At 41.5% G+C, this 14,973-nt stretch overlaps 1 protein-coding gene across 3 annotated transcripts in view; it reads left to right on the forward strand.

The window, feature by feature from the left end:
• The window catches only part of ARMC2 (armadillo repeat containing 2), a 137,181-nt gene that overhangs the window by 100,149 nt on the left and 22,059 nt on the right, over window positions 1-14,973 (forward strand). For all 3 annotated transcript variants that reach the window (XM_045009147.1, XM_045009148.1, XM_045009149.1), the window contains 3 exons: window positions 5,947-6,265; window positions 7,837-7,959; window positions 13,407-13,520. In XM_045009147.1, the coding sequence (XP_044865082.1) occupies window positions 5,947-6,265; window positions 7,837-7,959; window positions 13,407-13,520 (556 nt within the window). The remainder of the gene's footprint in view (window positions 1-5,946; window positions 6,266-7,836; window positions 7,960-13,406; window positions 13,521-14,973) is intronic.

The following is a 14,973-nucleotide window of genomic DNA, read 5'->3' on the forward strand; positions in this document are numbered from 1 at the left end:
TAACTTTTGCTTAGAGAAAAGATCTTCCTGGGACAAATGTTCTGCAAAATCCCAAGGGAATTTTCATGGTGATTAATCTGAACAGCCACAGAGGGTCAGCCTTTCCCTACAGTATGATGGCTGATAATATGTCTGGCTAACAACATGCATAACTTCAGATATTTAAATTGTGATAATGTTTGTTTTTTTCTCCAAAGAGATGTTGTAATAGAAGGATTCAAAATATATGCTTTAGACCAGGGGTTCTCCATCTTTTTCTTTCTGACTGCCCCCCTCCTCCCCTCCAACATGCTATAAAAACTCCATGGCCCACCTGTGCCACAACAACTGTTTTTCTGCATATAAAAGCCAGGGCCAGTGTTAGGGGGGTAGCAATCAAGGCAGTTGCCTGGGGCCCATGACACAGAGGGTCCTGCGAAGCTAAGTTGCTCAGGCTTCATCTTCAGCCCTTGGTGATGTGGCTTGGAGCCCGGGTTTCAGCCCTAGGTGTTGGAGCTTCAGTCTTTCCGCCCTGGGCCTCAGCAAGTGTAATGCTGGCCCTGCTTGGCAGATCCCCTGAAACCTGCTTGTGCCCCCAGACCCTCCCTGTTAGAGAATTACTGCTTTAGGCACATGACTGGCTTAGAATATGTAGTGCTCAAAGATCCGATCCAAACTGTCTCACCAGCTGGTGTCACATACCTACGTGTAATTCAGGTATAATGATTGGTAACCGCTTTAACTAAGAGGGCCATATTATCGTTAGTAACTGCTGTAGCTAAGAGGGTGAATGCAACTGTTGGAGTATTTGCATAAATATAAGGGAGGTGTATATGTACTCCTCTGTCTATGGTATTGGCGAGACCATTACTGGAATACTGTGTCCATACTTCAATAGGAATGCTGAAAAATTGGAATGGCTTCAGAAAAGAGCTACAAGAATGATTAGAGATCTGGAAAACATGCCTTATAGTGAGAAGCTCAAGCTATTTAGTTCATTGAAGAGAAAGTTAAGAGATGACTTGTCTGATAGTCGGCAATTCTTTAATCTAGCAGAAAAGGCATAATGAGAGCCAGTGATTGGAAATGGAAGTTAGACAAGTTCAGGCTAGAAATAAGGTGCACATTTTTAAGTGCAACAATAACGTTCATTTTGGGTCACTGATTATTTCTGGTTTTGTCCTTGAATTTTCATTTCGGGTATGTCACTTCAAAATGTGTCCTGAACGTGTGGGGAAAGTTCCCTCACAGGCTGACATGACTGCTGTTTGTTTGCCTTCTGGGCAGACTGTCAGGCCCACACTCATATCTTCTTTCAGAGAATACTTTGCAAAGCAGGTGGTCAGATTTATTAGTGCTGGCAAAGTGAAGAGTAAATTTACCTCACTTTGTACCAGGTACCTAAAGTGAATCTGGTCAAAAGGGGTCATAGACCCAGCAAATAAAATTTAAACAACTTGAACTGTGTCGTAGGGGGCGGAGGGGAAACCCTTGTGATTGGCTGCTTCCCCACTCTCTGCCTTCTGGGGTGTAAGTAGTCAGTCAGGGCTTCTGCAAGAACCAGCAAAGCTCTTCTCCCCTCCCCCCCCGCCCTCCCCAAGAGCTAAAACCATTCCCATGGGAGGGGATGGGGGAGAAGAAAAATCCTATCATCTATAGGCAGCTCCATTCCTATTTGCCCATCTCCTCTGAGCAATGGGACGGTTCCTCTGCCTCTCTCTCACTGAAACACCTGGCCTGGGAAGGGGGAGAGAGGACCCTGCTGCAGCCTCCACACCAGCCCTGGGAGAGATGCGGGGGTGAAGGAGCTGCAGGAAGAGCAGAGGTGAGGCTGGGTGTGGCAGAATTGATGTGGAGACTGGAGGGGGCGCAATTAATGGGCGACAGGCAGATATTATGTTGCTTTCATTTTTGTAGAATATTATAGACTGTCCACTTTTTTCAGACCACTTTGAGTTATTACTTGTATTGAAGGAAGGATACACCCCTGTGGAGGACTGGCAGAATTACCACCACCCTCCATCAGGGTTTGTACTAGAAGAGGAAGAGCAAACTTAGTTTAAAGCCAGGAACACAATAGAGCCCTGTGGTGGAATCTGCATTTTTGGCTTGATACATTTTTCCCCTCAGAGCCCGATACAGATGTCCAACAAACCAAACCATGGGCTTAGTCTCATGTCTGGTGATAGCACATCACATACTGCAGATAGAAAAAAATTATTGGGTCACTTGATAAAACGTATTTAGGTCAAGATTATTTAGCCACTTGGCTTTCCCCTTTCTGCTTAATAAATCTGAACTTTTGAGGATCTTTTCATTTTGAATTCCAGAAAAATGGCTTATGAAGTTTAGCATTACCAGTCATCTTTAACCACCAAATTCTAATATAGCTATTCTTTTTAGTTTCTAATGTAAATCTCTGTAAAATACTGGGGGTCAGCAAATACAAATACTAACCTTCGTTGCAAGTGCAATGTAAGGGATAGACTTTTTTAGATTTAACTGGACAAAAATATTTGTCCATCTAAATGGACAAATGTGAATGACCATTATTGTCAGCAATGTCAAAATTAAGAGTTAATGAAGAGTGTATGTACACTGTGCTTTGGCTCTTCCAAATGCGTGTACATATTTGGGGCTAGTGCACAATTACTTATGTGAAGGTGTTCTATCGTCTGTCTATTAAATTGAACAAGAAAGAACTCCTGGTATTCAGTCATCCCTTCCTGGAACCTAGAGAAAAGGAACATAGTTTAAGAACATAAGAACAGCCATACTGAGTCAGACCAATGGTCCATCTAGCCTAGTATCCTGTCTTCCAACAGTGGCCAATGCTAAGTGCTTCAGAGGGAATGAACAGAACAGGTAATCATCAAGTGATCCAATCCCCTGTCGTCCACTCCCAGCTTCTGGCAAACAGAGGGTAGGGACACTCAGAGTATGGAGTTGCATCCCTGTCCATCTTGGCTTATAGTCATTGATGGAATTATCCTCTAGAAACTAATCTAGTTCTCTTTTGAACGCTGTTATAGTTTTGGCCTTCACAACATCCCCTGGCAATGAGTTCCACAGGTTGACTGTGCATTATGTGAAGAAGTACGTCAAAGTACCTTTTGTTTGTTTTAAACCTGCTTATTAATTTCATTGGGTGACCCCTAGTTCTTGTGCAATTTGAAGGAGTAACTAACATTTACTTGTTAACTTTCTCCAGACCATTCATGATTTTATAGACTTCTATCATATCCCCCCTTAGTCGTCTCCTTTTCCAAGCTGAGAAGTCCCAGTCTTCTGGAATTTTTGGAATTCATTTATACAAATTATTTTATTTGGCATCAAATATAGCCTGCAAATCAGATTTGGGTTCATTTTAGGGACAGGATCCAAATTCTTAAGAAGAAATAGGTCACCCATCCTTAGTCTAGCTCCTAACAGAGATCAAATAGTTTGTCAAATCAATAGCTTTGAAAAACCTGTTCAGTTTAAAAAGAGTGCTTCAATACAAACAGAAATTATAGTGTTGCTCTGTCTTCAGTACTAATTCTGTGTGTGCTAGTTTCAAAAGGTATGTCTTACCTGTTGAAACCTATGTTTAGAGCCCTGCGTATCCACAGATGTCTGCTTTATATCTGCAGGAATCTGCATCCACAGATGAAGATGTGGTTGTATTATTCATCATCCTTGCAGATCACGGATTAGATGTGGATCCAAATTTTTGTATCCATGTAGGGCTCTACCTGTGTTGTACAAATCAACCTGATAAATACTTATGTATTTAGTTTATTTGCAAATATGTCTGAAATGCCTGCATGCTTTCTCAGTAAATATTCCAAATGTTTGGCTATATGCTAACCCCACCTACTGCTGATTTTTTTCAGATGTGCAAATATCCCATGTGTCTATGTACATTTATTCTTGTAACTGCTTTCAAAGTGGCATTCATCTCTAACTCCATTTATGGCTGTCTGAACAGTGGTTTTTGGTTTCACATTATTCAGCTTAGTTGTGCATATGGCATGCACATTTTTGAAAATTTAGCCAAAAATACATAAAAATATAGCCTATAATTTCTGCAGTATAAAGTCACAGCTGCATTTTTTGTATTTGACTGTTATTTAAACTCTGTCAGTGGATGATAATAAAACTTCTGTAATACTTTTTAAAACAGGATGTGCTATGCTAAAAAGAAATAATATTTTGTAGACTTGTTTCATAGTCTGTAGGTGGAAAACATAGCTGAGATCACACTTCTCAAAATATCAGTTAAATTGATTGCTTTACAGTACCTGTCTGTCTATTCCCTGGTTGGCTGGGGTTGTTGCTAAGCTGGTAATGTTTTAACCGAAATTAGAAAGTCAATATAAAGTAAGTTAAATTAGACCGCCTTCTTTTTTCACTTCTCTCTTCTGATTCATCAACTGTTTGTTGTTTCAAATTCTTTGTAGCCTTTGTGGGAAGGCTTCCATTGGGGATTGTGGTGGTTTATAGACCGTTATATATAAACTTTTTTATTTTATAAGTATCTTGTGTTGGTGACATTCAGATGTTTGCAAAATAATAATAGTGGGAGCAATGCCATAGAGAGTCGTACAGTGTCTAGCCCAAAGTGGGGGAGAAAGACTAGAGGTCACTCGATGACCCCCCCCCCCCCCCGCCTGGCAAGTTCATTAGTAGTTGTGATGAACTCTGAAGATTATCTTCTTGTCTTTGGACATAGATATATCTCTGTGATGCAAGGCCTTGTGGGAGTGGCTCAAAAGAGGAGAAATTATTAGTGGAGGAATATATGATCTATAGATAAATTTTTGCAATTTAATCAATCAGATTTTAATACATGTACAGTAACAAGTTGCCATTCTTTGAATGTCTCTTGATAAAAGTATGGGATTTATTCCTTGGGGGATTACAGTGTCTGAATGGGACTCCTGTATTTCAAGAAAAACAACATGTAGGGTGTTTGCCAAAGCCGTGGTTTAGTGCAAGTACAGTCATTTAACAGTTAGGGGTAGACTAATTATGCTGCACTCAGGGGATTGCTACTTCTTTCCCTGTACTGTTGAAACAGAGCCAGTACTTGGACTTTCAGTTTTGGAAACTAGCTAGGTTTTGATGGGGGTGGAGACAGTTTTTTGAGTAATTTCATCTTTGGGAGAGAAAACAAGGAGAATTCTGAAAGCTAAACCAGCCCATACTGTTGAATTAAAAGCCATTGGGAGTCGGGGGTAATGTTTTGGGATGACAGCTGAGTCAGTCAGCTCCTGCATCACACAAATTGCTGTATCCCCGTGGTGGTCAAAATGAAGGCAATAAGAGAAATATAATATTAAGACTGGGAGGTTGGTGATATAGCAGACTAGATGTTTTTCACTGGGCTCTTGATTTCCCCAACACACTTTATTTAAACGAGTAATGCCAGGAAGATATAAACCTTTATATACACCATCTGAACATAATTCTCATGGTTGGGTTTGTGCTTCCTAGTGGAAATCTTGTGACACCTCCATTGCTTTAAATTCTTTGTCTTTCTAGGGCACAGTAGCAGGGTAGAATGCTTATGAGGCTCAATTGGCCATCAGAGCAATCCTGTGCTTATTTGGGAGACTGATTAAACCCCAATTACATAACTAGAATATCCATCTGAAATGTTCTCCTATTATTATCCTGTTGGGTTGTTGGTCATTTGATAGAAATAGACTATTTCTGTTTAGGAGACCCCCCACAATTAATAACCTCTATGGTACTAGAACTCTGTGCCTTTTGTTAATATTTTTTTTAATCTCCTCCCTAAACTGGGTAATCAAATGCAGCATCAAAGATTATTTCCTTTTTTGCTGTATTTAGTGTTCCTCCATTTGCAGTGGAACTGCTTTTAACTGAATTGTGAAATACATGAAATGCTGATGTTTTTTCAAATCACTAGCAACTTCAACTTTTCTCTCGGTGTAACATAGTTTGTTTATTTTATTGCAGGATTTAGTTGTCCGTGTTGTTTTCATTCTTGGCAATTTAACAGCGAAGAACAACCAGGCCCGTGAACAATTTTTTAAAGAGAAAGGAAGTGCTGACACCCTGATATCATTATTCCAAACCTACAATGAATTTGATTTGAATACAAAAAAAGAGAAACATGAAGGAGAAGAAAATAAATCAAAACAAAAGCATCCTTCAGAAGCAGAAGATGTCCTTATAAAACTGATAAGAGTGCTCGCCAATCTCTCCATTCATCCTAATGTTGGTGCTGTTCTGGCAGCTAACCATCACATTGTGGCATTGCTTGTTACAGTGCTAGGTAAGGTTTGCATATTATGTTTGTTTTTTCATATATTATTTTCATTCAGTCTGTCAGGCAGATACAGTACTTCATTACTTCAGCTTTTGTTACTGGGAGAGAGCCTTAATTAAATCTGCCATGTTGTGGAAGTATGAAAATCAATCTGCTAATGTTAATAATTACAGTGTATAGACTAACTATCACCTTCATACGAAACTTTACAGCATCTTTCCTGCAAGGCATTCAAAGGAGCCTCGTGCTTTGATCGGATTTATAGATCAGATTCTTAAGAATAATCCAGACTACACAAAAAGATTGGCAAACTGGGGGAATTTTCTTTTGAACATCTCAGACTGAAAACTCGTATAGTGAGATTGTCTTCTTGCCTCCTCCCTAAATAAGAAGAGGATTTTTTTTTAAACAAAAAGTTTGTAATTAAGGCCCTGTTTCTGCAAGCACATTCTGCGTGGTTCTGCCTTGGTACAGCAGACACGATCTGCAAAACTTACATGCCAGTATATTTTAAACACTATTATCCAAATCAAGGGAAGTTCTGTATATGAAGAACTTGGAGGATGGAGCTTTTATTGGTATTTCTGAGCTACTTGCTGCTGCTAGCAGCTATAACTCATCTCGCTGAAAAATGGAATAATTTGGCATACTAGCAGCATGATGGCTGGAACTATAAATTGTTTCCATCCTGCTTTTATATAGGTTTAAGAGCAAGAACAATTTCAACAGTGCCAGCATTCACAAAGTCTTTGTTACCAGTTTTTGTTTGTTTGTAATAGTATTAGGGTGTGCTGTAGCTGCAGTACAGATACACTTAGAATGGGGGCAGCTACCAAGTAGCCTTCAAACTAAATGCAATCCTGCTGTGCCACTCCCTATTACAATAATACCTCAGAGTTATGAACATCAGCGTTACAGACTGACTGGTCAAACACACACCTCATTTGGAACTGGAAGTACGCATTCACGCAGCAGCTGAGACAGAAGGGAAAAAAAAATACAGTACAGTACTGTGTTATACCTAAACTACTGAAAAAATGAAGGGAAAGTTTGTTGGGGGAAGGGGAGGGCTTGACAAGATAAGGAAACTGTTTCACTGCTTGTTTCATTGAAATTAAGATGATTAAAAGCAGCATTTTTCATCTGCATTCTAAAGTTTCAAAGCTGTATTAAATCAATGCTTATTGTAAACTTTTGAAAGAACAACCATAACGTTTTGTTCAGAGTTACGAACATTTCAGAGTTATGAACAACCTCTGTTCCCGAGGTGTTCGTAACTCTGATGTTCTGCAGTACTACAGAAATGCAGGCCTCAGAGTCCACAGCCCCTAATATTTTTCACTGATCCTTTTTTTCCAGCTCTACCCAGCAGACCGTGGTTTATCTTGGCACAGCAATCTGCTTCACTTCCTTCAAATTAGTTGTAATCCCCCATAGTCCAGGCAGATTACCAATATAACCCTTGTTTAAGCAGAGTTTGGGTGCCACAACAATACAGGCTGTGAATTAATTTTGTTGAGCTGTAATCAATATTCTAAGGTAAGACTGATGTGTATGTATATTTTTTAAAATATCAGAATACAAGTCAGTTGATGACTGTGAGGAGCTGGTGATCAACGCTGCCGCAACAATCAACAATTTATCCTATTACAAAGTGAGGAATTCTGTAATCGAAGACAAGAAGCTACACATTGCAGAGTGTAAGGTTTTTAAAAATCAATTCCTTCTGTATGTCTTTTAGAATATCCGGGTAAGATGTGTATTTTGATTGTTAGGGCAATGTGGAAAAGAGTCATTAAAAATATTTTGTGGTATACTGTAGGAATTGCCTAGAGCCAAATTTTTCCCATAACCGAACAGAATCCCTGCATGCATCCAATGCCAGACCCTCATCTTTAGAACTCTGTGAAATCATTACAGTGTTGGCAAAAACAGCCTTTCTCCCCCAAAAATTCACGTACTTACCAGATTGTTTTCTGTTATGCAATTTTCGGTAGAGCTGTTCAAAACTTCAATATCTAAAATGTGAAAATAGTATTATGTCTCCTGACTTTCAGCCCAGTGCCCTCTCTGCTAGCCTATGTTTCCTCTCTAGCAGGGCCAGCTCCAGCTTTTTTGCCGCCCCAAGCGGCAAAGCAAAAAAAAAAAGATAAAGCCGACCAGCGGCTCTTCAGCGGCAGCTCAATCATGCCACTCCATTCTTCGTTGGCAGGTCCTTCACTCTCTCTCTTTCTCTTCAGTGGCAGCTCAAAGAGGGACTGAGGGACCCGCTGCCGAATTGCCGCTGAAGACCCAGACATGCCGCCCCAAGCACCTGCTTCCTTCGCTGGTGCCTGGAACTGGCCCTGCTCTCTAGGTAGCAATGGTGGCTGTTTTATGAGCCAGAATGGGATCCATCTCTTTCCCCCAGAGCTGTAATGGCTCTCAGTGCTAACAGGAGAAAAAAATTAATAAATTTGTAACTAACATAAGCAGACATGACTGACTGTATATAGGGAGCAGATCTGGGAAGTAAGATGTCATTTTTACCATGGCTGCACTAGGCAATGCTTCCTTGTGTTTTTTGTTATAGCGGATGAGGCTTTAAGACCTTTCTCTCATCTTTTTAACAGTATTTTGCATTTCAGTATGAAATGCAGTTCTACAAGTTTGCTGATCAAATGGATTTGCAGAAGTGTAGAAAACTGTTCAGTGGTGAAAATCCAAGTTTAGAAATAGTCTAGGGCCAATGCCACCTAATAACTATTGGCCAGGAGCCAAATTCCAGCTCCGAGACCATACCACAGGCTGTATCAGTTATTGTCAGCCTGTGTTGTCAATCTCATCACCATTGTTGTGAGTAGCTACTGGTGTGGTGCTCTTCTCTTGTTCGATGATGATAACAGTTGGCTGTGAGCGTGTTCCCTCTGTGTGCTGCCCCGGCTCTGCGCAGATAGCTGACACAGCAAATCCCGAGAGACCCCCCAAAGACCACAGACTCTAGTAAGGTACAGAGGAACCTGAGCCAGGTTTATTGTCAAACGAAGCACAGTAATAGTTTCCTATAGACTCTACAGGACATACTATGAATATGTGCCCCCTGGCAATGGACTGGCTCAGTCAGTGGCGGGACTTTCCACTGCCCCCTAGGCCAGACAAAGATACGCACTCCGGGACTTACTTTTATACAGTTACAGGACAGATTACTCATCCCTACTGACGTATTGAAGTACAGCCCCTTGTCTCATTTGGGTGCTGTCTCCCCTTTGATCATGTAGTTCCAGACAAACAGATCTATCCATCATGCTGTCCTATCTTCAAGATGCACCCGCCTGTTCCTTGTTATGTCTATGGAGTGTCCTTTTATCGGGCTGTCCAGGTGCCATCTTGGCACAAGTTCCTCTTGTTAGCACTTATATGTGTGAATGCACCTGCTTCTAACAACCCTCTTCTCGCCAACTTCTGTGAACGAGGCCTGCCTCTGGCTCACAGCCCAGCTTTTGCTTAGCAATGCCTGGAAGTACTTTGGTTCAGGCTTCAGGCCTCAGACTAGGCCTCTGACACAAGAGTTTATATTTCAGGGCCTCATCTTACTACAACCATCTCTGCCACCACCCACATTCCTCTCTTCCCTTCATTTCACTGTTTGAACTAAGTAATTTGTAGGAGAGGTTGAGCCCTTGTAGCAGGAGGGCCTGACAGTTGCTTACTCCAGAAAACATGTTGAGAAATACCTGCTGTGTGATGCCGTCAGGTGTGCTCCAAAGACAAAAGATGTAGCACTTAAGAAGGCTGAGCCACAGTTAAGTAATCTCTGGTATAACAACATCCAAAGGAAGGATGTGAATGAAACCAAACTGTTCTCACTCTCCTCTGTCGGGAAAGAAAGGAAGAGTGGAAGGTTCTCACTGGCGTACTCCCTTACATGAAGAGGGGTGGGTTTCAGTGGTTCCCTCTTTCACTGCAGAAGATTCCCGTGAACGCTGATGAATGGTGGCTCCTGCAGCAGTCTTGACTGTGCACTGAAAACTAACAGGGCAATTCATGACTCCTAGGCAATGCTGGAGACCAGTTTATTTCTGCTGGAAAATATAGTGGTGTCATGTGAGCTACTCACGTAAAACTGCTGAACAGGAAGCAGTCAGCAGAAAAAGCTTTCAGACTAGCTGCAGTGTTCATCATTGCCAGTTAGGACAAATCTGCTTGTTATTTCACTGGCCGTAGTGAGCACAAGAAAGAGGGTTGTGGACCTCAAGTGGTTTGTGAGCTACATGAGTTTCCAAGTGCTTGGCCTTTACGGGGGACTTAAAAGAACTTTCTGAATATTTATTTTAATAAACTCATGATGTATATACTTAAAAAGCATGGACAAGTTGCCAGAGGAGATGGGACAAAAGTTTCTTGCTATGGTGGTTGAGGGAAAGATGGTGTCCAGGATCTTGCTTCAGGCTGCATTAGATGCTGTGGATTCTGCGATTAAAGCCATGGTGTCAGCCATCACAGTGCATAGATGTTAATGACTTCAATCATCAGATCTTCCTCAAGAGGTCCAACAAGCCATCCAGGACCTGGCTTTTGAGAGACTGACGCTTGTTTCGCAGCAGACCAACTACAAGCTACATAGCCTCAAAGACTCTAGCAGTTCACTTAAGTCTATGGAAACCTTTTACTGGATATATTTGCCTGTCTAAATGGAAAAGATTCTCAGTCTGGTCCCAGCAAAAAGGGATTTCCCCAATCTGGGCTCCGAGTCAGCATGTGCTAGACTTTTGTTATACTTGAAACAGCAAGGCCTTGCCATTAGTTCCATCAGGGTCCACCTATCTCTGCTTTCCACCCTTCAATTTATAATCATTCACTTTTCTCCAGTCATATGTCACTAAGGTTTTTGAAGGATTTGGAGCATTTATATCCACAAATAGAAGATCCTATTCCCTCTTGGGACTTGAATCTGGTGGTAAAGCTCATGGATCCTCTCTTTGAACTGCTGACTACTTGTTCATTGTTCCATCTCTGAATTAAAGTAGCCTTCTTGATGGCAATCACATTCATCAGGAGAATGGGTGAATTATGAGCTTTGGTGCTTGACCCTCTGAATAGTCTTCTAACAGGGACAGTGTATACCTATGTCCTCGTCTGAAATTTCTGACCAAACTGTTTTCTCACTTCCACATGAGACAATATATTTAACAAATTTCTTTCCTAAGCCTCGTGCTCATAAGGATGATGAAAGACTGCGCATATCAGATGTTAGGGGAGCATTAGCATTTTATTTGGACAGGACTAAACCGTTTAAATTGTCTTCACAATTGTTTGTGGCAATTGCAGACAAGAATGAAGGGCCTTCCAGACTCATCTCAAAGAACCTTGTTGTGGATCTCTTCTTATGTACATTAGTGCTATGACATGACCAACGTGACTCCATCAAATAGGGTGCTAACTCATTCAACTAATCTCACGTGCCTCTGCAGCCTTTCTAGCCCATGTGCCTATTTTATACATTTGTAGAGCGGTACCTTGGTCTTCCGTGCAAACTTTTTCTTCTCATTGTGCCATTTTTCAATATTCTAGAAATGACACCAGATTTGGATGTGTAGTCTTTCAATCGTTATTCAGGTAGATGCCAATCCTGCCTCCAAATTGAAGTGATTGTACATCACCTGAAGTAGACTGGACACATGCAATCACTTGAAGAAAAAACAATTACAAACCTGTTCTGTTTCCGTTGTTCTCTGATATGTATTGAACATATCCATTCCATGTCAGGTGTGCGCACACTCATCTACCGTTGTCGGGGCGGTGCGTGTGCCCTCTGCTGCCTCGTGCTGCTGTATGATGATATAAATGGCAGAGCTGCCCCCAACCCTTCTCAGTTCCTTCATACTGGACAGACTCCAATATAGAGGGGAAGGAGACTGGGTTGTGGAATGGACATGTGCAGCACATATCCGAGAACAACAGTTAGAACAGGTTAGTAACCATTTTTTTCCCCTCGGGGAGCAGATATTATATGAACTGTCATGTGCTATATAGAGCTTACTGTTTCTATTTCTGTAATCAGAATCGCTCTACTGACAATCTGTTGTACTGTACTTAGGAAAAGTAGATGTTTTGATGGCACAAACTAGTTACTAAGAAAATATTTGTATTTTTAATATAAATATTGTATTTATATAAAGATGTGACATCCCTGATAGATCTTGGGTGATTAAGAATCTGGTCCTGCAGTCCTTAACAAAGACAAAACTTCCATTGCAATGAGTGGGAATATTAGCTGAATAAGGGATGCATTTATCATCATCTATCCCTCCCTTCTCTATCATTGTCAGCAACTTTATCATCCTTCCGGTGAGATTGACTTGCAATCTTGATATTCCCTGTGATTCCCTCGTCTTCTCTCTCACAAACAGTCCCTAAATCCTGCAGTTTTCCCACTAGAATGTCTGAGAATCTTCCATTTCTCTTTGTTCCCACTCCAAAATCCCCCTTTCCAGGCCCTGATCATTTCTCTCCTACACTATGGAAGTTGCCTCCTCTTTGGCCTTCTGAATTCTCACCTCAGTCCATTCAAAACATCATAGCAAAAACAAAGCAAAATAATCTACCTTGCCCATCACTCCAACCATGCATAGCCCTTTTTCAGGTCTCTTCACCAGCTTTTCTCCCCTTGACAGGTCTCAAAGGTCCACACAGCTTAGCTCCTGCCAGATCCATATGCTTTAGTCTCATTTCACTCCTCCACTTACCCCCTTCACCGCACCCCCATTGCCAAATTAACTGCTGTGTGTATAGTCTTATACCATTCTTATCCAATCCACCTTCTGTGTCTGGAAATTCTTCTCTGAGCCAGTTCAGGGTGTCTCTTCCCATTGTCCCCTTCACGTCCCTCCTTAAAACACAAACCCTACTCCTCCTTTCAGGAAGTGTTGACTAAACAGATGATTAAAAATGGAACCAACAATATATGTTCTCCAAGCATCACCTTTCTGTCTGTCCTGTCTTTTCATCCAGCGCCCCATCTCCTCCCATGTTTACTTTGTCCAATTAGTTTGAGAATCCTGCCTTGAAGGGTTCTCAATGTATCTGTAAAGAGCCTAGTGGCATATTTGGTGCTATATAAATTATAAGTAATGATAACTGTACCTTTTTTTTCTCTGCAAATAAATAGTGCTTCTAAAGCTGCTAATGAGCAGCAATATGGATGGAATTCTGGAAGCTGTTAGAGTCTTTGGCAATCTTTCCCAATACCTTGAGATCTGTGACTTCATCATACAGAAGAAGGGTAAGTTACTCTTGCATTAGTATCAGAGGGGTAGCCGTGTTAGTCTGGATCTGTAAAAGCAGCAAAGAATCCTGTGGCACCTTATAGACTAACAGACGTTTTGCAGCATGAGCTTTCGTGGGTGAAGAAGTGGGTATTCACCCACGAAAGCTCATGCTGCAAAACGTCTGTTAGTCTATAAGGTGCCACAGGATTCTTTGCTGCTCTTGCATTAGTAGTGATTCTGTGTAAGCTCTTTAGATAGGTACCTGTGTCAGTCAGCGTCTATAACTCGAAACATACAAGCATGTAATATGGCACTGAAAAATCCTATAACTACAGCATAAACAGCATTTATTGGTTTAATTTAGATGAATATTATTAAAACGTAGATATTGAGTGCGGGAATACATTTTTCTTCATGCAAGAAAAAAATCTATGCCCGCAGAAATTGTTTGTTCTTTAAAATAATAATAAATAGTCTTGAAATTTTCCCCTATCTCCCCAGATTCCTAAAGTTCACTTTGATCAGATGTCCTCAATAGTTCTGTGTAAAATGAAACTCCAGCTTAAACATTCATAAGGGTTCACATTTGTGGGTCTCTGATTCCCACATGTGACAGTGTGTACAGCATTCTGTGACATGCATCTTAAAACATTTATCACCCTCACCAAGAGAGCTCCCTTTTGCCTCTGGGTGCGGTGTAAGATGCCAGCATTCTCATCACTTTTTCCTTTTCATGGCAGAGGAGCTTTAGGGCAAATGCCAGATCTTTGCAATCTGGAGAAAGTATCTTGTAAAAGTTTAACTAAACACCGTCTCTCTCTACATTTCTTGGACTGTAATGGCATTTCTCTCTTATCTGGAGCTCTGCCCCAGGCTAGGAGCATGTTCAGATGTAGGTCTTGCTAGGCCCAATGGACAAAATGTTCAAACGTCGGTGCCTGATATTAAGTACCTAAACTCTCTTTGAGGCATCCAGATATAAGTGGCTTGATTTTTTCAGAGGTGATAAGTAAGGCTACGATTTAGTCATGGTATTTTTAATAAGTCATGGACAGGTCAGGCGCAATAAACAAAAATTCATGGCCCTTGACCTGTCCATGACTTATACTAAAAATATCTGTGATTAAATATTGTGGTGGCCACACCAGCTGCCAGGGGCCACGGACCACTGGAGCAGCCCCAGAGGCAGCAGTCCCCGGGCGGGCGGTCGATGCAGTTGCGGACCCAGCAGCAGTCCCCGGCATCCAGCTGGTGTGGCTGTCCCTTGGGCTGCTCCTGGTCAGCCCCACTGTCCCCTGCAGAAGTCACGGAGGTCATGGAAAGTGACAAAATACATGACTTCCATGACCTTCGTGACAGACACGGAGCCCTAGTGATAAGCACCTGCAGCTCCTACTGAAGGAAATGGGAGTTCAACGCCTCTGGTGCCCAAAAGATGGATTAAATGTTGCCCCTACGATTCATTCC

The sequence above is a fragment of the Mauremys mutica genome, chromosome 3 (assembly GCF_020497125.1).
Source record: "Mauremys mutica isolate MM-2020 ecotype Southern chromosome 3, ASM2049712v1, whole genome shotgun sequence".
NCBI lineage: Eukaryota > Metazoa > Chordata > Testudines > Geoemydidae > Mauremys > Mauremys mutica.